This window comes from Poromitra crassiceps, assembly GCF_964638095.1.
Source record: "Poromitra crassiceps genome assembly, chromosome: 29".
NCBI lineage: Eukaryota > Metazoa > Chordata > Actinopteri > Beryciformes > Melamphaidae > Poromitra > Poromitra crassiceps.
The window spans coordinates 3358741-3382108 of NC_139641.1; the positions used below are offsets into that span (position 1 = coordinate 3358741).

A 23368-nucleotide genomic window follows, 5' to 3' on the forward strand; every position below is an offset into this window, starting at 1 on the left:
CCCCCTAGTGGCGAGATGATTTTTTCCCAATTTCTTTTGTTTGGGAATGTTTCGGGAAATGATTGCTTTATTGATATACTGAAAATGTAGCATATTTAAATAATTATCAACAATAACAATCAAGGAAGTTACATGCTTGTAGGCTAGAGAAGAAGAAGAAGCGCGTATGCGCACACATGTTGTGTTGAACCAACCAACAACCAATACGAATTGTTTAATCTGGCAATAAAGAAATGTGAACTTGACATTTTAATAGCCTACTCAAAAATGCACCTCCCACTATACAGCAAAGAGAGGAGTCAATGTTTCTTGATATAATCATTGCAATTCAGTTAACGCGCTTCGCAGTCTTAAAGGGATACACACACAAATGAGGGATATACACGCAAATGCTGCATCAGGTATCAATGGGTTAAAGTGACTTCCAGCGGTCCTGTATGTATACCTTTTCGTTATATTTAGAAGTTTTGTTCTTAGATAGCACTTCCTCTTTAAAAGTGAGCCTGGGTCTACCTCCAAGCCAGTAGGCGGAGGTGTGTACCCATGTACCTACTACCTGTACCTATAAAAACACTTCCTGAAATGTATGTGCTTCACATGACACTGACGAAGATCGGATCGAAACTGTTTGTCTTGAATTATTAAATGTTGTCCACGGGAGCTCAAAGAAACTGCGAGTTGCCTTTTTCTAGTTTGATTTTCTGTATTACAGTTTAGCTCAGCACCAAGAAGTGGATGTGCGTAAGTTCCTTATCACTATATGCTGCTTTGACATACAGCGTGTTTGTGTTTCCTGTCTGTTGTCGTGTAATATGTCTAAAGCTAAAAGTGGCGATTCAAATGAATACAAAACTCATTTAATATGACGTCATTATAATATAGACTTTCGCTCAGCAGCACCCCAACTCTGAATGACTTCCATCAGCGTCCCTGGTGAGGGCGGATCTGTACAGATCAACTATGGTCCGTTACACCATTAACCAACACACACCACCTCACAAACCCACACAACACACACACACACCACCTCACAAACCCACACAACACACATACGCCCACACACACGCGCACACACACACACACACACACACACACACACAGCTCACAAGCTGCCACAGGACGTCCTTTGCCCCCTTATCCGTTTTTCCTTTCCTGTCCTCTGATGTGTCCAGGATCTTCCTCATGGACCTGCAGGGCTGCCTGGAGACACCAGAGAGGGCGGGAGCCTGCTTCCTGCAGCGGGTGAGGAGGGGGGGAGGGGGAGGAGCCTGCTTCCTGCAGCGGGTGAGGGGGGGGGGGAGGGGCCTGCTTCCTGCAGCGGGTGAGGGGGGGGGAGGGGGAGGAGCCTGCTTCCTGCAGCGGGTGAGGGGGGGGGAGGGGGAGGGGCCTGCTTCCTGCAGCGGGTGAGGGGGGGGGAGGGGCCTGCTTCCTGCAGCGGGTGAGGGGGGGGGAGGGGCCTGCTTCCTGCAGCGGGTGAGGGGGGGGGGAGGAGCCTGCTTCCTGCAGCGGGTGAGGGGGGGGAGGGGAGGGGCCTGCTTCCTGCAGCGGGTGAGGCGGGGGGAGGGGGAGGAGCCTGCTTCCTGCAGCGGGTGAGGCGGGGGGAGGGGGAGGAGCCTGCTTCCTGCAGCGGGTGAGGAGGGGGGGGAGGGGCCTGCTTCCTGCAGCGGGTGAGGAGGGGGGGGGAGGGGCCTGCTTCCTGCAGCGGGTGAGGAGGGGGGGGAGGGGCCTGCTTCCTGTAGCGGGTGAGGAGGGGGGGGAGGGGCCTGCTTCCTGCAGCGGGTGAGGAGGGGGGGGAGGGGCCTGCTTCCTGCAGGGGGGGGGGGAGGGGCCTGCTTCCTGCAGCGGGGGGGAGGGGGAGGGGCCTGCTTCCTGCAGCGGGGGAGGGGGAGGGGCCTGCTTCCTGCAGCGGGTGAGGCGGGGGGGGGAGGGGCCTGCTTCCTGCAGCGGGTGAGGAGGGGGGGGGAGGGGCCTGCTTCCTGCAGCGGGTGAGGAGGGGGGGGGAGGGGCCTGCTTCCTGCAGCGGGGGGAGGGGGAGGAGCCTGCTTCCTGCAGCGGGTGAGGAGGGGGGAGGGGGAGGAGCCTGCTTCCTGCAGCGGGTGAGGAGGGGGGAGGGGGAGGGGCCTGCTTCCTGCAGCGGGTGAGGAGGGGGGAGGGGGAGGAGCCTGCTTCCTGCAGCGGGTGAGGAGGGGGGAGGGGGGGGGGCTGCTTCCTGCAGCAGGTGAGGAGGGGGGGAGGGGGAGGAGGGGAGGGGGCAGGTGGTGAGACATTATATTTCAACTTCATATTACGTCAGATTGATATATTTTGCATCTGTGTGTGTGTGTGTGTGTGTGTGTGTGTGGGTGTGTGTGTGTGCGTGTGTGTGTGAGCAGAAGGAGAAGTTCCAGGTGTACGAGCGTTACTGCCAAAATAAGCCTCGCTCTGAGCTGCTATGGAGACGGTGCTCTGACTCTCCCTTCTTTCAGGTACTGTGCTTTATACACACACACAGACACACGCACACACACACACACACACACACACACACACACACACACACACACAGACACACTCCACTTCAAGGAACGCACCAAGGATTTGGCATGTCATGCATGTGACCCAGTAGGTCATTTGCTACTCAAGCAATATTGTGTCGAGTGATAGTAGGCCACTAGGCCATGTTCAGACTAGGAGGCCAAATCTGATTTGTGAACTTTAGTGACCTATTCATGACTTTATCCAGATTGGTTTTTTGAGTCTGGACGCTCCAAGTCTGATTTGTGTCACTTGTCCCAAACCACATATGGAGGTAGTTTCCAATCTGCTTTCGACTGATGTGACTTGAGTGCGGACGCGCAGATCCACCAAATCTGATTTGAACGTCACTCGCAACCCAACTTGTCCCACGTCGTTACCATAGCAACCAATGCAGATAGGCTGTTTAGGTCTGGACACACAGATCCGACTTGAGAATCAGATGTGTGGCAGCACTCCCAAATCAGATTTGGGAAACCAATCAAGATAATGATGATTAATGACTTTATCAGCAAATCGGATTTGCCCCTAATGTGAACATGGCCTTTGTTAGGATGACGTCATCATTCCTACTTTGACGTCGTCATTCCTACTATGATGTCATCGATCACTGATGATGTCATGATTCATAAGCGTCTTTCATGCCTTTCGCTGGTGATGTCACAACACAGGTGATGTCATATTCACATCTATAAGGGCCTGTTCCGGCAGGCTCTCGCCAGTGATTCATTAATTCACATCAAGGATCATACCAATCTCTGCAACGTCTGCAACCTGCAACGTCTGCAACCTGCAACTTCTGCAACCAGCAACTTCTGCGATCTCTGCGACCGTTCCCAAACCTCGAACTGTGCAGCCCCAGCCATCAAGTTCCACAACACCCCAGCTTCTCAAGACCTACCAAGTTTCCCGTGGCCCTCAACTACCCGCGAATAGATCCCCATGTCTGACACCGATCCTGACAGTATGAATCACTCAGAAATGGATTTAGCGGGCAAATTTCTCCCCCCAATCAAGGAGGAAGACCCTGAGACGCCAGTTTTCCCGCCGGCCGCTTCAGGTGACCCACCAGGCGAACCAACGAAGGGCCTTGTCACCGAGGATACCTTACAAACCATGGTTACCATGTTGTCACGCCTGCGGGACGCCCAGAAAGTTCAGACTTCTCAGGAGGAGAGCCGTTTTGCCCTCCTGGCAAAACGGCTAGATCGTCTCGACGGACTAAACCCTCCTGAGGTTGCCCTCCTGGCGAACCGGCTAGATATGTATGAGTTTCAGAGCGTGAACCACTCTGAGATGGACTTAGCAGGTACCCCAATCAAGGAGGAAGCCCCCGAGAGGCCAGTTACCCGGCCGGCCGCTTCTGCTGACCCACCAGGCGGTCAGCTGGATATCTCCACTCAAATACTAAAATTAATACTCACGGAGACACAACGGCAGCAAATGCTCCAGTTTCAGGAACTACTCGACAGACAGGAAGAAGCAAACAAGGCCCACCTGGCCCTGGCTTCCAAGGCCGAGGATCGGTACGCCCTCCTGGTAAAACGGCTAGATCGTCTCGACGGACTAAACCCTCCTGAGGGTGTCATTCTGCAGACTTCCGCTCCTCCTGCCCCAGCTTCCGAGGGCACCGTCGTCCCGGAGGTTTCCAGACCGGCTACCCCCCCCCTCGCTACTGCGGCCGTTGCTTCTAGCTCTGCCTCTCAGCCGCCTCCAGCTGCTAAGGGCATATTCTGGGGGGGAGTTCGCGTCATCCCAGAGCAGGGGCAGCCACATTTGAGTCCCAGCAGCCATCTGTACCGTGATCTGACCGGCAGGGTTCGCATCACACCAGAGGAGAGGCAGCGCCGTTTGGACACCCGGAGCTGCCTGTACTGTGGTCGAGCCGGGCATTACCTCTCCTCCTGCTCCCGGCGTCCAGTAAGTGGTCCCACCGCTCGCCGGCCCGTGGTACTCTCAGTGGGTCAAGACTCTACGTGTCCAGCCAAGAAATCTGTACGGTTGGGTAGCGTTCCCTGCAGGACCCAGGAGTGGCAGTGTGTCGCCAAGAGGGTTAGGGAGTTGGAGAGGACTGTCGATCGTCTCATGGGGAAGTTCAATCGCTGCCTGCAGATCGGCTCCGTCCCCCCGCAGGGGGCCTCCGACTCTGCTGGCCCTGAGGCACAACCTATGGACCTGCCCCTCGCCGAGTCTGAACCCGTACCTGAGGCACAACCTGTGGACCTTCCCCTCGCCGAGTCTGAACCCGTACCCCAGGAGCAGCCAATTTCAGTTGTTGACCCACACGTAGGTTCCAGCTTGATGCTGGGAGGTCCCCGTAGTGTCGCCAGCCCTCGGTCAAGAGCAAGAAGAAATAAGAGGCGTTTAAAGGAGGAGACGGTGGGTGACCCCCCCAAACTACAGGTCGGGAGGGCAGGCCTCGCTGTGTCAGATCCCCCTGCGGCTCTGCCTTCGGTGACGGCGGCATTTGACCCTTTTGATGGTCTCCAGCCTCCCGTGTTTGGATCGTGCCCCGGGGGATGGCCGGCCCCAGAGGATCCACCGGACCCGGTGGAAGTTCTATCTACGTATCGGTCCATCTATGGCTTCGATATCCTGTATTAGGGAGGAGCACCTCCACTGTCCTACACCCCCTTTGGGGTCTGACCACCTGCATCTAACCACCTGCTGAAGAGCACCTCACTCTCTTACACCCCCTTTGGGGCCTAACCACCTGCGTCTAACCACCTGCGGAAGAGCACCTCCACCAGAACCTACGGATTTTTTGTCTCCCAGATGCCATCCTTGATGGCCTCATTGGACGCCAGGTGACGTCCGTTGAGGGGAGGGTACTGTTAGGATGATGTCATCATTCCTACTTTGACGTCGTCATTCCTACTATGATGTCATCAATCACTGATGATGTCATGATTCATAAGCGTCTTTCATGCCTTTCGCTGGTGATGTCATAACACAGGTGATGTCATACTGTCCTACTGTTAGGATGACGTCATCATTCCTACTTTGACGTCGTCATTCCTACTATGATGTCATCAATCACTGATGATGTCATGATTCATAAGCGTCTTTCATGCCTTTCGCTGGTGATGTCATAACACAGGTGATGTCATATTCACATCTATAAGGGCCTGTTCCTGCAGGTCCTCGCCAGTGATTCATAATTTCACATCAAGGATCATCCCAATCTCTGCAACGTCTGCAACCTGCAACTTCTGCAACCAGCAACTTCTGCAATCTCTGCGACCGTTCCCAAACCTCGAACTGTGCAGCCCCAGCCATCAAGTTCCACAACACCCCAGCTTCTCAAGACCTACCAAGTTTCCCGTGGCCCTCAACTACCCGCGAATAGATCCACATGTCCAACACCGATCCTGACAGCCTTATTAGGGATGCACCTAATAATGCAAATATGAAGATTTTGGCCGATACCGATAACTGATAATAACATTGCTGTTATGGCCGATAACCGACATTTACCGATGTCCGGTGTTGGGCAGTAACGTGTTAGCGTTACTGTAATATTACTTTTCCCAGTAACGAGTAGTGTAACGAATTACTAATAAAATTGCAGTAATAATATTATCGTTACCCCAAGATAAAACAACTCGTTACATCCTTACTTTTCAAGTCAAGTCAAGTTTATTTGTATAGCCCTAATGCTGGCTACTGCACATGTCTCGGAGGAAGCATGGAGCCAGTTTCGGCTCTCCCCAGATCGGCAGAGGGTGGAGCAGCAACCAGCATAAATAAATTAAAATGAGCACTAATGGGGGGTAAAAATGGGATAAAAAAATTGCGGGGGGGAAATATAACCCCCCCCCCCCCCCCCAAAAAAAAAAAAACATTGCTATTTTATTATTGTTATTGCAGGGCTAACGTTATTTGTGACACAAACTTGTTATGCAAAGATGTACAATGTGTATTACGAATGCGTTGGCAGTGCACTTACTGCGTTATTGAAAACAGAAGCTGTTTAAAATATTGTGTCTTGTCATCACTTTGAGCCAGGTGTGCGCTCTTCATCAAGCAGGTAGAGCAGGAGAACGGGAACATACATGTATGGGTCTAGTAACTTATGGATTCATGCATAGGCTGTAGAAACAACTGCTTTGCTCCAGCAAAGCGATTAGACCTATATTCACACGTACGCACTAGGGGTGTCACAATATATCGTCCCACGAAATTTCGCGATAGTAAAACGTCACGATATGTATCGTTGAGATGAAATCTCATATCGCCAAAAAAAAAAAAAAAAAAAAATCAAATTTTTTTTTTTTTTTTTTTTCCAAAAATAGACTAAGAAACGTCTTTGTTTGTTGAAGTTCAATGTGTGGAAAGTAGTTCAGTTGAACAAGTCTCTGAAGAGACACATGAGAAGTTATACAGGAGAGAAACCATTCAATTGAGTTTCTGGCAAAACTGTTTACTTGACAGGAAAAACTGGAGATGCATAAAAAATAGACTAAGAAAAGTCTTGTTGTTTGAGTTTGAAGAAAAACTGAAGATGCATAATGAGAATTTATACTACTGATAAACATTTTAGTTCAAAGTAAATCTAAGTGACGGTGTAACTCATTCTATTTCAAGATAAGCCTTATCTCCAATCTCATGTTTTTTCTAGTTGTTATTGTAATAACAATTTCCCACAACAGCATGTTTTGTATCTGTGCATTTAAAATAAAATACTACTTTTCCAGTCATATATTGTTATTATTCAAGTTTAAAAAAATATTGTTAAAATCGTATCGTATCGTATCGTTATCGTGAACCCAGTATCGTGATACGTATCGTATCGTGAACTGAGTGTATCGTGACACCCCTAGTACGCACACATGCAAAGTCTGCATTTTGATGAGAAAGGACACAATTACCAATTTTGTGGGATGTAACGGAAAAGTAATATAACGAGTAATATAACAAATTACTTTTGGCAGGGAGTAATAAGTAAAGTAATAATATTACTTCTGAAAAGAGTAACGAGTAATGACTAATATATTACTTTTTGAAAGTTAACGTGCCCAACACTGCCGATGACGATATGATCTGTATAAAAATACATTTCTAGATAATCAAATTTTGTACATACTGAAGACACATGTAAACACTGTGTCACACATTCCAAAACATTTGGAAAAGTCCATAAATTATAGATTTACCGCATTGTTTCAGAATCAGAATCAGCTTTATTGGCTAAGTATGTTACACATACAAGGACATTCGTTCCTAGTAGAGCGGATAAGCTCCCAAAAAATAAGGAAGGAATTGTGCACTTTTTGAAAGAAACATGAAATTTCACACATAGTTAACGAATACCATAAGGTTTATTTTCAGATTGGGAGGGAAGTCAGATTTGACCAAAATTCCAAGATGGCCACCATTTCCCCGTGTCTGATGTACAAATGTGCTTACAATCTGAGAACCCATCGGTTAAACAAAAAGAACGTGAACTTGTCCATGTCTCTGGTCTCAACCGCTAAAAGAAAGTAGCTATGCTTATTTCTTCTTAACTACTACTCTATTTACGCTACCGTCTTCTTTCTTCTCTCTTTTTGCAGTCTGCAAAAACATTTTATTATTATTATTATTATTGTTATTTCTTCTTAATATTCTATTTGCTGTCTTTTTCTTCTCTCTTCTGTCTGTTGCCACGTGGTTCAAATAGACAGACTTCCGGATTGTCGGATTTGTCAGAAGAGACAACTTCCGGGTCACATATATCGAAAAATTAAACATTGAATTAATGTGATCGTGGCCCCATTTTTGTATTTTATAATTTTGACTCAAGTATTAAATTCAAAAATAAGAAAAACAACGCATTATTTGATTTTTTTTGTTTTTAGTATCAGATTCATAAAATGAAAAAATGTGAAAATGAGCATTTTCCAATTTTGGATTATCAATTGAAATATCAAAAGAACAAACGATACACAGATTTAGGGTGAGCTGTCCCTTGTGGTGAAGATAATTATGAAGAATTATATTTAGTATCATACAGTGTAAATGTTGCTTCCTGAGGTTTTTCACCTAGCTAAATTAGAAGAACATCTATGGGAATCTCTCTCTCTCTCTCTCCCTCCCTCCCTCCCTCCATCCATCCCTCTCTCTCTCTCTCTCTCTCTCTCTAGGAATGCCAGAAGAAGCTGGACCACAAGCTGGGTCTGGACTCTTACCTTCTGAAACCGGTCCAACGCCTCACCAAGTACCAGCTGCTACTCAAGGTACTGTCCATCTGATCTGATAGAGGGTCCATAAAGCTCATCCAGACTTGACTCTAACAAAAACATTTTGTTCCAAGATGAGATGTCATATTCTTCTACAAATGATTGGTTCCATAACGTTACAGTTTTTTGTATAAATGTGTTATTTTCCTGTTTCATTTGAATATGTCTGCATACTGGGGTCCCTAAACAGTCTTGGAATTGCATAAATTGGGTTTGATGAAAACTTTGACTCTTGTGGATTCAATGAGCCTGTTTCATTATAGTATGGTTGGGGGGGGGAACTGGGGGGAATAGTGTGATCCTCCCACGCGCTACGTCCTGCCGGTGGAACTCCTCACTGTCAAGTGAAAAGAAGCAGCTGGTGACTGCACATGTATCAGAGGAAGCATGGTGCTAGTCTACAACTCGATCGGCGGAGGGGGCGGAGCAACGACCGGGACAGCAGGGGAAATTGGACGCGTACAATTGGGGAGAAAACGCGAGAAAAACCGTGGAAAAAAAGAAAAAAAAATCTTCGGTGACAGCAGGCTGGATGGATGTGTGGACAGATTTTGTTTCCAATCATTTATTTTGTAATTCTGTAATTTTCACAAGATCATACGGATAACAGATACGGGAAAAGAAAAGAAAGGAAGAAAAAAACATACATATATTAAAAAACAACATACAAATACATTGACACTAATATCACAATGTGGTGCCAAATAGTTAGAAATCTCTTAAGTGAGTTGGTCCTCAGGAACCTGAGTCTTTCCATCCATATAACAGAGATCATGTCCACCAACCACAGCTGAAAAGAGGGTGGAGAGGGGGACTTCCATTCCTGCAGAATGAGTTTCTTGGTGACAATTGTCCCCTGTGTCAGAGATTGCTGCACAGCTGTAGGAAAGTTGAGAGAGGACTCCGAGCAGCCGAAGATGGCGAGTTCTGCCTCCGGCTGGAGGGTTATTTTTTAGGCCTTAGAGTACCAGTCAAATGAAGGGCAGAACCAGAAGGCATGAGACAGAGTGCCCTCCGACACCTGACACGTGTCACACAGTGGTGAGACAGACGGGTACATCTTGTGCAACTTATGCTTAGAATAGTGAAGAAGATGGTGACTGACTTTAAATTGGATTAGTTGGCGTCTACTATTAGCTGAGCAGAGTTGTATCACAGACAGACTCCTATTCCATATAATGTTAGATACGCCAATGCCAAGTTCCCCCTGGCTGCCACGCTTCTCTAATCCTCTCAGTAGAGGCCGTGGTGCAGTTGTCAAACAGACATACAAATCTAGAAATGAGATGCTTGGAGTGAGGAGGGCTCAGCAATACATCGGAAAAAGCGTGTTCATTTGGGAGCGCTTCAAAGGTGCGAATCTTGGATTGAACATCATTTCTGATTTGCAGGAACCTGAGCCAGACAGACAGACAGACAGACAGACAGACAGACAGACAGACAGACAGACAGACACACAGACAGACACACAGACAGACAGACAGACAGAGACAGACAGACAGACAGACAGACAGACACACAGACAGACAGACAGACAGACAGACAGACAGACAGACAGATAAAAACACTGACTGAGAGACAGACAGACAGACAGACAGACAGACAGACAGACAGACAGACAGACAGACAGACAGACAGACAGACATGATAAACAGGCACACAGACAAATTGCCAGCTCCACAAACAGGCAGACAGCCATTTAGCCAGAGAAAAACACATGTACAGATACTCAGAAACAGACAGGTAGGCGGCCATTGAGGTTTACATCCAGACATGCATGCAGGGCTAGTAGGCAGACATCTATCCAGACTAGAGAAAGTGAAAAAGGCTGACCTGTCAAACTGTGTCTCTGTCCCGGTGCAGGAGCTGTTGAAGCACTGTACAGAGGAGCAGTACCGCTGTGAACTGCAGGAGGCACTGGACTCCATGCTGGAGCTGCTGAAGGCTGTCAACGACTCCATGCATCAGATAGCCATCACTGGATATCAGGTACTAGCCAGTCCCATCACTGAATATAAGGTATACTACTAGCTAGTCCTATCACTTGATCTCAGGTACTAGCCCTCCCATCACTGGATATCAGGTACTAGCCAGTCCCATCACTTGATATCAGGTACTAGCCAGGCTCATCACTGGATAGCAGGTAGTAGTAGCCAGTTCCATCACTGGATATCAGTTACTAGCCAACATCACAACATATTGATTTCTGACCATGCCCCTTTGACTATGTCCTTGAATCTCTCTCTTCCCAAACAAACTTAGTCATGGCGTTTCAACCCCTCCTTACTCGCTGAAGGGAAATTTATAGAATTACCACCAAATTAAAACATTTTATGGAGTTTAATGATAACAGCGAAGTTTCAGATTCCACATTATGGGAAACATTAAAGGTTGTTATTCGCTCTCCCCACCTCCCACCCATCACCCCCTCACTCTATCACCACCCGACGCAACTTAAAAACTCTCTCACCTAACTCCCTCTCCTCTGCCATCCTCTCCTTGCTTCCCTCAGCCGGGCAGTTCTCTCTCCTGTCTGCTTTCGAGGCCACCACTCTTCTATCCTCTCTCTCCTCCAGTGGCGTGCCTGACCAAGTTGGTGCCCTAGGCAAGATTTTTGCTGGTGCCCCCCCCCTCCCCCCTCCCCCAAAAAAAATATAATCGCCCTTCCCCAGTGGCGCTGTAAGTACTTTTAGGTAGGGCGTGCTGTAAGGAAGGGAATCTCGGTGCTGCCCGCGAGGGCAGTGCCGAAGAAAATTTTACGTTTTTTGGACTTTCATCCATATTTAGAAGAATATTTAATTTTAAATTAACATTAGGATTATACTGTTGTGATGTCATTATTCAGTATCTTCTCCTTTTCTCACTCACTTTCATGTAAGCACCTGCTCTCCCTTTAGTCGTTTTACACTACAACAGACAGCAACACAGGCATAAACACTGAACTTATTATTATTATTATGGAAAACCAGATTATGATGAAAATCAAACACTTTTGAAGAGAGAGCGTATGAAATAATATTAGAGCTGGGAAGCACAAACTGTTTTTTGGTGTTTGTTGGTGGTATAAACACAAGACAGCCAATTTCGAAAATCTTATTTCTTGCCACCAGGGGGTGCTGCAGCACCCTCAGCACCCACCTTCCAGCTCCCTTCCCCCACTCTGGGAAAAAGCTCCGAGCAGGTAGAAGGGGGCGCGGCCACGCAGGGGGTTGGGTGGTATGGATTAGGGACCATGGTGAAAGTGCTGCAGCCCAGGCAGCCAGAAAGCCAGAATTATTTTATTTTTTGTCTACTATTGTAAAATAATAGTAGGCCTATTATCATGAAAAAGTATTTGTAAAAAAAAAAAAAAAAAAAAAAAAAAAAAAAAAATGTTTTACCCTCTCTGGCGCCCCTAACGGCTCAAGCGCCCTTAGCATTTGCCTAGTTCGCCTAATGGACGGCACGCCACTGTGTCTCCTCTGCTCTTGATTCTCTCTGCCCTCTCACCACTAAACCTGCCAGATCCTCTCCTCCCTGCTCCTTGGCTGACCTGAATCTCTGCGAACTCATCGAACAGAGCTTCGGGCAGCTGAGAGAAAATGGAGAAAATCACATCACCCTGAAGATCTCTCTTCCTACCACCTTATCCACTCAAACTTCACCTCTGCTGTCTCAAAAGCAAAAACCTCCTTCTTCCTCTCTGAAATCTCTGGATTTCAGAGATGAAGAAGGAGGTTTCTTTGCGATTTCTTCGCGGAGGACGCAAAGAAATCGTGTCCAACCCCAGCAAACTATTTTCCACCTTCTCCACCCTCCTCAACCCTCCCTCTCCCCCTCCTCCCTCCTCCCTCTCTGCTGATGATTTTGTAACCTTCTTTACTAAGAAGGTAGATGACACCAGCTCTTCCTTCCATCCTCCAGATACCATTAACAGCACTCCAGACTTCTCTGCCCCCTGTCCCCAGATTTACTTCCATCTCTCCCCTTTCTCCCGGTGAGGTGCTTAAACACATCAGCTCTAACCGAGCCACCTGCTGTCCCCTCGATCCTATCCCTTCCTCTCTCCTCCAAACCATCTCCCCTGACCTACAGTATCTCCCTTCCTCACTACCTTCATCAACTCCTCTCTGTCCTCTGGTCTTGTTCCGACTACTCTAAAGACTGCAAGAGTCAAGCCTCTGCTTAAGAAACCCTCCCTTGACCCTACTGCTATTCAGAATTACAGACCTGTCTCTCTTCTCTCATTCCTTTCCAAAACCCTCGAACGAGCAGCCTCCGATCAACTTTCTCTCTATCTCTCCCATAACGACCTCCTGGACCCTCTGCAGTCCGGTTTCAAGGCTTCTCACTCTACTGAGCCAGCTCTCCTTGCAGTCACAGAGGCCTTTCGTGCCATTAACGTCAGTTGAGTGAAGAAGGTGTTTTTGTGTGTGGCATTGATACCTTTTCTTCTACCTACCTGTCTGTCTGTCTGTGTCTGGCAGGGCGACCTGAGCCAGCTGGGCCGCGTGGTGCTGCAGGGAGGCTTCAGCGTATGGATCAGCCACAAGAGGGCAGCGGTGCGTATGAAGGAGCTGGCCAGGTTCAAGCCCATGCAGAGACATCTCTTCCTCTACGACCACGCCCTGCTCTTCTGCAAGCGCAGAGACGACGACACACAGGAGAGGGCGCCCTTCTACAGTTTCAAACACTGCCTCAGAGTAAGAATAGTAGTTTCAAACACGGTCTCAGAGTAAAAGACTTTGCACACAGAGTCCGTTTTTTTCGTCCGAAATTGACGCACACAAAAAAAAGAATACAACCTCATCTGTGTCAATCATCATTGGCACACCGAGTCCGACAATTACGTCCGTCATTTAAGTTTTCGGACGAGGTTCGATTTTCTGCGTTTTTCCGCATCCATGAAAAGCGTTTTGACAGTTGTTTGACCACCCAGAGCCACCATAGTGTTGCTATTCACAATGAAAAATGGCGTCTCAGAAGTTAATTCACTTCGTCTCCTGCAACAAAGCATTTTATGACAAAGCAGGAATACAGAGATTCGGAATTAAAAGACAGAATGTGCCGGGTGATTGCAGACCAGCTTGGAATGTGGGACGGGGTGTGTGTGTGTGTGTGTGTGTGTGTGTGTGTGTGTGTGTGTGTGTGTGCGCGCGCGTGCGTGTGTGAGTGAGTGAGAGAGAGAGAGAGCCACACAGACACACTGCCAGCCGCTGTTCTGGATCAATAGGATCGCGGTAGTTTTCTTCGTTCAAATTCGCAAAGATTATTGGATAATTAACGCATCGGACTCAGTGTGCAAGGTATCTGTGCGTGACGTTTTTTTTCCGGATGACGAATTAAAAAAGATGCAGCAAACAATTCGGACTCTGTGTACCTTTAGTGCACGTTCACACCACACGCCAATCCCACACAGAAGCTACGCTGAAGCCACGCAGTGTCATTACGGCATCCTTGTTAACAGGCGACTGATAATAATAATAAATATAGTAATACCAGGGGTTCAAGCCTAATTGCCCCCGAAGGGGCTTGCTTATCTGTATCTTGAATATCTGTAGTATCTTGAATAACTGTATCTGTATCTGTCACCCAGGTCAGCAGTTGACCTGGGTGGATCGATCTCTTCTAACAAAAAAGTGTAGTCACCTGTTACAGGTAGTGTAAATATCACACCAGCAAGAAGAAATTGTCTGTACCGCCTCTGAAGCTCCGCTGTTGACTTTTCTCTTGCGTGCACCTGTGATGCCCAGGAGGCTGTAGGCTCTGCACAAAGATCTCCCTGCAAAGCCCCTGCCCCCCACTTCAGTGGGCACACACCTTGCATGCCACCCCTACCTGCGGCACTTCTCCACCAGTTCCCCCATCCGCTCCTCCCAGGGCACAGTAACCTCCAGCATTACCACCTGCTTAGATGTTTCAGAGAACAGCACAATGTCTGGTCTAAGGGTGGTTTCCACGACGTCTTTGGGGAATCTGAGCTGTTTACCCAGGTCCACCCTCATCTCCTAATCATGTGCTGTTCCGAGGAGGCCTGTCTGGGCCTTTGGTTTGGGGATCTGGATGTATCTCCTGCCCTCACAAATGTGATGTCACGTCTAGATGGTCGGAGATGCTTACTCTGGTCGACGGCGCTGCAGATGGACTCAGCGATGATGACCTTCAGCACTTGGTCGTGGCGCCAGCGATAACGACCCCCCCCTAGTGCTTTAGGACAACACGTCACGCCCGCGCCACTGCCACATCGTTACTTTTGCTTTGTTCAGCAGCCTGTTAAGACACGTTCTGTTGTTTGATTGATTGATTGATTGATTGATTGATTGATTGATTGAAACGATTTATTTCAAACAGTTAAAACAATACATAAAGTGAAAAAACCAGTAAACATAACAGTCTAATAGACTTCATCAAAAGGAAAATACGTAAACTCAAACATAAAAAAGGCGAACTGTTTGAAAAGGGGCAGGAAGAAGCCTAGGCTTATCGAGTCCTGCCCCCAAATCATTCATAAACAAATTCATACATCCCTATATATGCATATCCCAACTCCCACGCTCCTCCACACATACACATACACATACATACATATGTATATGTATATATACTGTATACACAAACGTATACAAACTTACCCATACACACACAATATCATAAATCCACCCACATATCCCTATCAATACTTATTCCTAATAATACATTCCAATATTACCCCAATAACCCAATGCTTTGATATTAACTTGTGTTGAACCAATGCATCTAAGAATTTATCCAATGTACACAACAATTCTATACATAATGTATATTACAATATAATATACATCATGCACACCATATATATATTATATATTGTTCTCTTGACCCTCGACAAGCTTCGGTTAGCTTTTAGCCAGCAGTGACACACCTGTCTCCTCGTCAACCCAAACGGGAGCGGCAGACGAGGACTGCATGACTTGTCGAACCAGCCCTCTTCACCAGGAAAGGCAGGACCCACTGCATGCGAAAGCTAATAGTTTTCTCTCGTGCTGTTACAGCTAGCTTGGTAGTCTTTAGCTAGCCAGTCTGTGGCTAGCTATTAGCTGTTGAGTTACGCTAGCCTGAGCTAATTACCTCCCCGGCCGGGGTTGTATAGCTAGCTTAGCTGCCCGCCTAGCGCTAGCATCTACTGTTGCCCGCACCGTAGCTTGCAGCCTTTGCTAGGTTAGCCAAAAAGGACTGTGGAGGACAGCAGCAGCTGACCTCCACTGCTGAATGCATATTCGAGGGATCAGTGTTGGTAAACAAAGGGTTTATAAGCTTATAATGGGACCCTATGGAGCCAGCCTTGAGTGTCTCGCGCTAGCAGGCTGTGCTTCTTACTAAATCACTTCATTTTAAAAAGTTCACACAACTTTAACACGACATACATATATTATACATCAGACCCTTGAGTTTCTTCAGCTCTCACTCAGAATGTCAAAATATAAGCGATGTGATCTATTTTTGAGATATTAACGTTAACTCATACTAGTTAAGTGCTGCGGTTCCGGGTGGCATATCCGGGTGTCGTGTAGTGTCGTGATGTCACGCCGGGGGTACGGTGGCGCAGTCGGTAGCGCTGTCGCCTCACAGCTCGAAGGTCCTGAGTTCGATTCTCGCATGGGACGCTGTGGGCGCTGGAGTTGTGACCCCCCCATATCTTCAGTGCCTACTGCCCAGGTGAGCTATCTCGTCGAAAGGGCCTTTCTGTGTGGAGTTTGCACGTTCTCCCCGTACGCCCCAGGGGGTTCCTCCGTACATAACCCCCCACTAAAAACATGCAGAAGATCGTCATCCGACCAGTGACGACAACATCTGAAGTTGGTCCCCGGGCGCCGGAAAGAAAAAGCGACCACTGCTCCTGGCCTGCCCCCCGGAGGAAAGGACAAGCCTGGATGGGTCAAATGCAGAGGACATATTTCACCGGCCACCGTCAGCATGAGTGTGTGTTGTGGCCGCATGCATGTGTTGTAGTGTGTTCGTGTGACAATAAAGACGGGCTTCCGTCTGAAATCGTGTTTAATCGTGTTTCGTGATTCGTCCTATAGGGGAAACGCTGGTAATACATTATCAGTAATAGTATAACAATGGATGATAACAACAGATGAATGAATTTTGATGGCTTTTCTCTGCGTCTGTCTGTAGATGGGTGCAGTGGGAATTACAGAGAATGTGAAAGGAGACGTGAAGAAGTTTGAGATCTGGTACAGTGGCAGAGAAGAGGTGTACATAGTTCAGGTGAGGTCTGTCGCTTTCTATTTTCTATCTTATTCTTTTTCTTACACTCTCAATCACTCACTGTCTCTGACTCTCTTATCTCACACACACACCGCTGTCCTGTCCTGCTCTGTGCTGTGGTGTGTGTGTGTGTGTGTGTGTGTGTGTGAACGCGCGCGTGTGTGTGCATATATCGTGTTGGGGGTAACTCAATACAAAAGTAACATATTACGTGTAATATATTACTTTTAGCAGTAACTCAGTAATATCACTTATTACTTATAGGATTTCAGTAATATTATACCAGTTACTTTGTCAAGTAACTCACGTTACAAATTGAGTTACTTTTTCTTTTCTTTTTTTTAACCAAAGCTCAGATTTAAAAAAGATACAATAATTTGCTAATCAAACTGTGTGTTTTTATGCAAATAACCACTATAGATGACAATAACAAAGGAAAATAATAACATTTAGAATTTTGGATTGTTTACACTGACTTCAAGGCGGTTGACATTATTTTTCGGGATGGTTCCGGGGTGGCGATGTCATTCTGCTGCTGCTGTTGTTTTGGTGAAAGTAATGCAAAAGTAGTGTAATAAGTAACAAGTTATAACTCGTTATAACTCACAATATTACTTTCTGTGTAGAAAGTAATATTGTAAAGTAACTTATTACTTTCAAATAAAAGTAACTAGTAATATGTAGTATATTACATTTTGAAAGTAACTTGCCCAACACTGCGTATATGTGTGTGTGCTTCTCTGTCTAGGCTCCCACACTAGAGGTGAAAGTTTCTTGGCTGACAGAGATTCGGAAGATTCTTACCAACCAGCAGAAACTGCGCAACGGTCTCTATTACTGCTATTATTTATTATATTATTTATTTATTTATTTATTTATTTATTTATTATAATATCTTATTAATTATTTATCTTCTTTCTTGCTTTCTTCTCCTGTTCAGATGACAAGTGTAATTTGCATCATTCACCTTCCTTGAACTTAAGCCCCGCCTCTGTGCTGTCTGTCCCCTCCCCCTTCTCTCAGATGAGGCTCAGACCCTCCTGGTGTCAGATGCTGCTCTCTCTGACAGGTGAGGCTCCCTGCATGACCTCCCTATGACCCATGACCTCCTGACCTCCTGACCTATGCTGGGAACCCTAACCCAAATCACTTTCAATTCAGTCAGTTCACAAAGAACTCCATTCATTAAGGAAAGGAGTCGAGGTTGTCGCAACACTTGTCGCTCTCCTGTTTGGAAAAACAAAAAACAAACCAAAAAACATCATTTATTGAAGAGATCTGAGGCACTCAAGAAGGTAGTATGTTAAAAAGCCTTTATTCTTAGTTGGCTATCATTGACAGAAAGTTAAAAACATTGCCTACGCGTTTCAGCCTCACGGCCTTCATCAGGGCAAGTCTGAATGGTACGTTCGGGCATAGATTTAATTTATAAAAAATAACCTATTCTGTGGTCACATAATAGGCTATTGTCAGCAGAGTCGCATATCTCCATATTTCATACAAGGACTATGCTGGAAATAATATGAAGTTCAATCACATCATACAGGCCAAAAGCAACACAGTTGCAGCTGCAAAATGCAGGAGTAGCCTAGATATGAATCATCTGTGTGCAGGCGATCCCATATTAAATTGCTTAGATAGTAGTAATTACTTAGGCTATTCTGACATGTATGACCATGTCCAACCCAACGTCAGCCTCAGCTCCGTTGTGCACACGGCACCGTGCGCTTTGGAGACGTTTATGTAACCTTTTTATGCCGGTTTAGTGATATTTCTCCACTCACCATTCAGCTGCAATCGATCGGCGGGGTCAAACAACATATCTCTAGCCACTAATCTTGCTTCGTGGTACACCCCTCAGGACAATTGAGATACTTGTTACTCATGTTCGCTATTCATTGCAGAAAAGCTATGCACAGCTGGCTTTCAAATACTTCCTATAATTAAACTTTCTGGCACATTTTGTAAATGGGTCCATGGGTCAAACCCACCCATCTTCTACTTAAAGCAGGTTAAGGTAAACACTAGGGATGTTCATCAATTGTCGAAAATCGATAATTGATCGTTAAGGATTGGAATCGATCCTGTGGAATTTGGATCGATTTTGTTATTATTAAAAAAAAAGAAAAAAAGAAAAAAGAAATTGGACTAGGTTTGGGTGGAATTCGTTCCTCCTCGCCCCACTCCATTGCACAGCCGACTAACGTGAGGTGGAGCTTCATATAGTCTCTAGTTTTCTGGCTGGGCACGGGCCTTTGTGCCAACAAAACTGTTTTAAACATGGGGAATTCACACCAGCATGCGCCGGGGACAGCAGTGTTGGAGAGGAGACACATTGAAATAAAGAGTTCATTGAGGAGAACACGTTGTCTTTCGTATTTTCTGCCATAGGCATTCATTTTGTTAAAAAAAAAAAAAAAAAAGTATTAATATGATCGATAATCGATAATTGATCGTTCATTTTCACCGATTATCGATTATGGAAAATTTTCAAAATGAACATCCCTAGTAAACACTGTGGATTACGGTATTTGCAAATGTGATTTGATTCAGGCCTTGTATGTGTGCAAAATACTGTATTTTCATATATTTCTAGCAATCCTTCATATGGGAAACTGCAATATGTGTTTTGAATTTGAATTGAATGGAATGCTGAAGTAATTAACAGAACGTGCATGATATGTATGAGCTCGTTTTTGTGACACCGTGGATATTGTTGTTTTTCGTTGTTTGTTTGTCGTCATGGTGTCTCGTTCCCATGGTGACGGGGTTCAGTGTGTCAGGGGTGTGTGTGTCGTGGGGCGGAGCGTCGATGGGGGGCTGCTCAGCGTGTCTCCATGTTCCTCACAGCTCCAAGACCACAAGCCATGCCCACAGTCTGCAAGGGGAGGAGTCAATACACTGCAGCCCCGCCCTCTCAGAGCCTGTGGTCCAATCACCTCGGCGCAGTGAGTCACTGTGTCAGATCACAAAAGCAGAACACGCACACACACACACACACACACACACACACACACACACACACACACACACTCCGACCTGCAATAATTTCCTATAAATAAATATCCATTTTGCTGCCTCTATAGCCGATTGCTGCTCTAAACAGCGGTATCGGGTAGGACTTGTGAAGTGATGCGTTCAGAGGATTAACCGCTTCTAACCAAAGAAGAACAATTTGGATCTTGTGGACTTTAACATTCAAAACGTAATAATACAAAGGTTTCACATTGAATATAGATCACGACATAAGCACACATCAGTAGGGGTGTCACGATATTTCGTCGCACGATATATCGCGATATCTAAACGTCACGATATGCGTATTGTCAGAAAAAAATGATATCGTAAAAGAAAAAAAAAATATATATATATACATATTGCTCCTGAATAATAATAGAACAAATTTAGCAGAATCAACACGCATGAGTGAGGGGGTAGACTACTACTGGCATGGCAAAACAGCTCAAGGGGTACATAAGATTACATACATTTAGGGACCATTGAGCATGAGTTATTTAAGAAATAGATTGTATACCGTAAATTTCGGACTATAAGCCGCGGCTTTTTCCCCGTTTTTTGGCCCTGCGGCTTATATAACGGTGCGGCTTATCTATGGATTTTATCAGCTAACGGCCGCTCGGGGACCTCCAAAATCTATGGATGTTGGTATGAGGCAGAACGAGAGCAAGACAGACATTACGAGAGCGAGACCCTGATTGGATGATGTTGCAAAAAATGTGCCTCGCGACCTGATTGGAGCACTGTGCCACTACGCTCTCTCAGCCACTACAGTAAAACACCCTCCCTCCTCCCTCGCTCCGGGGGGAAAATGGCAGCGATTGAGCCTGAAAGACAGTCTGAATGAAATTGAATGTAACATTCCCAATTCTATGTATTACATTCTAAAAAACTAACGGCAACATTTTGGAAGGCTAAGCCACACAACTAGCTCGTTGTAATCTAACATCATGCTTCAAAAGATGGAGAACTGGCTGTGTTACGACGATGGCGGCGAGAAGAAGAAGGAAAGAAGGAAATCGAGCAGCAGCACGTAACCTTGGCATCAGGGTGTTGACACAGAGAGCAGACGGCCGAGGTGTGTCCACCGTTCAGATCCGACTGAAGGCCAAAACAGTCGCCACCGAAATGAAAATTGAACATTTTAGAGGTGGACCATCCTGGTGTTTCAAATTTATGAGACGAAAGGGACTGTCCGTCAGGGCGCGGACGACTGTGTGTCAGCAACTCCCTCCCGACTACCAGGAGAAAATTACAAACTTCGGCGAATTCACACAAAGAAAGATCAAGGAATATTCCATCGGACCGGAGCAGATCATAAATATGGATGAAGTGCCTTTGACGTTCGACCTGCCTCTCACTAGGACTGTTAACTCATTCACTGCCAATATCTGACTGGCATTTTTGGCACAGGCCAAGTATTTCCATAATGTTTGGTCATCTTTCAAGACCCACAGTAAATTCTGTACTAGGACTACAGTGATGTCCAATACCTCGAAATGAAGATCTAAGTCTCTACTTTCACCCCCAAAAAGAAAGTTAGCTTTTAGCATGTTCTGTACTCTACTTATAACCCTTTTTATACACCCCATGTTCACCAAAAAAGCCTGTCTGGGAAGAGAAAAGGGAGAAAAAAGCATTTTTGTAAAAGGGCACAATCTCAGGCATAACTCACTCTCAATTCTTTTATTTTGAACTGTATTGACATCAGACATGTAAATATTATTCGTTAGGACACAAATGACAAAAAAAATATATATATATATATATATATATACACACATGAAGTGCTTTTTTTTTTACATTCAACAATACAGTTTACTCGGTGTGAGTGTGCAGACAGACAGACAGACAGACAGACAGACACACCGACAGACAGACAGACAGACAGACAGACAGACAGACAGACAGACACACACACACACACACACACACACACACACACACACACACACACACACACACACGATCCCCCTTTTAGATTTCTAACCCAACATAGGATAAGCAATAACCACGCCCTGTGGCGCTGGGATTGGCCAGGAGCAACACTGGAGGGCACGCAGCCCAGCGATTTCATGAACCAACTGAAGAGCTCTTGAGAAGGACAGCGGGCTGCTGTGAGTGCCTTCTGCCCGCTGCTGCCTAGCTGTTCCTGTGTTTATTTTGATTTGTTCTGGTACACCGTCCTCGTCCATGTCTCCCTGTCATATCTATGATCGTTCCCGTTTTCCCCTCGGCTATTCAACACGTCCTCACCGCCCTCGCAAACTGATCGATCATTTCCTCATTCCTCCGATGATCAAACACATCTCTTGATTACTTTCTCCCGTTTTCTCCTGGCTGGCACAGAGGAAGGCGACTCCAGCTCGGCGTTTCAATGGCGTTTCTCCTGTCTGCACAAGGAAGCGTTACCCGTTCTCTGCTTTCCCTCTTGCTCAATTTCAAAACAACAGCTGCGGTATGTGTTTGATCGCGTGCTGTCGGCTACCCTTTGAAGGCAGGGACCTGTGTCTGTGTGACAGGCTGGGCAAGTGTTTGCTGCAGGCGCTGCACCAATAAAAACAAAAACACGTCAAACACGTCCTTGGCGGGGAAGGCCATTGCTGATAACACGTCAAAGACGTCATTGGCGGTGAATGAGTTAACAAGAAAGGTGAATCGTCCATCACGTTGAGAACCACAGGTCACGAGAGAACGAATTTCACTTGTGTTCTTGGCTGCACAGCATCTGGAGTAAAGCTCCCGCCGATGGTGATTTTTAAGCGTCTCACAATGCCAAAAGAAAAGATCCCCAGCGGGATATGCTTGTTTTGTTGAAATGTTAATAAATGGGAGCTTCCCCAAACAGCCATCTCTTTCCCGACAATCCCCTCTGTGCACGAACCCTTACATATGGTAATTAAACATCAAAACACCCGCGGCTTATAGTCCGGTGCGGCTTATATATGTAACAAACAGGCAATTTTGCTGCTGCGGCTTATACTCAGGTGCGCCTTATAATGCGGAAATTACGGTACTTTATTTTTCTTTCACCATGCAAGAAACATTTAGTTTGTGACAGTGTGACACATTCTATTGCAAGAGAAGCATTATCTTCCATGTTGTTTTCTAGTTATTATAATAACAATTTCCAAAAACAGCATTTGTTTTGTATTTTGTGTATTTCAAATGAAAGACTATTTTTCCAGTATTTTCCCAGGGCTCCCTTGAAAAGAGGTTTCGATTTCAACGGGACTCACATGGTTAAATAAATGATAAATAAATAAATAAAAATTATTTACTTTTGTTAAAAAATATATTGTTAAAATATCGTATCGTATCGTTATCGTGAACCCAATATCGTGTATCGTATCGTATCGTGAAATTAGTGTATCGTGACACCC

The 23368-nt window shown here is 46.1% G+C and overlaps 1 protein-coding gene across 1 annotated transcript in view; it reads left to right on the plus strand.

The window, feature by feature from the left end:
• The window catches only part of LOC310800210 (proto-oncogene DBL-like), a gene marked incomplete at both ends in the record, with an annotated part of 78549 nt that overhangs the window by 50610 nt on the left and 4571 nt on the right, over nucleotides 1-23368 (plus strand). The window contains 9 exons of the mRNA XM_083662795.1: nucleotides 1173-1242; nucleotides 2373-2465; nucleotides 8640-8732; nucleotides 10599-10724; nucleotides 13202-13417; nucleotides 16875-16967; nucleotides 17716-17794; nucleotides 17991-18036; nucleotides 19743-19915. Of these exons, the coding sequence (XP_083518921.1) occupies nucleotides 1173-1242; nucleotides 2373-2465; nucleotides 8640-8732; nucleotides 10599-10724; nucleotides 13202-13417; nucleotides 16875-16967; nucleotides 17716-17794; nucleotides 17991-18036; nucleotides 19743-19915 (989 nt within the window). The remainder of the gene's footprint in view (nucleotides 1-1172; nucleotides 1243-2372; nucleotides 2466-8639; nucleotides 8733-10598; nucleotides 10725-13201; nucleotides 13418-16874; nucleotides 16968-17715; nucleotides 17795-17990; nucleotides 18037-19742; nucleotides 19916-23368) is intronic.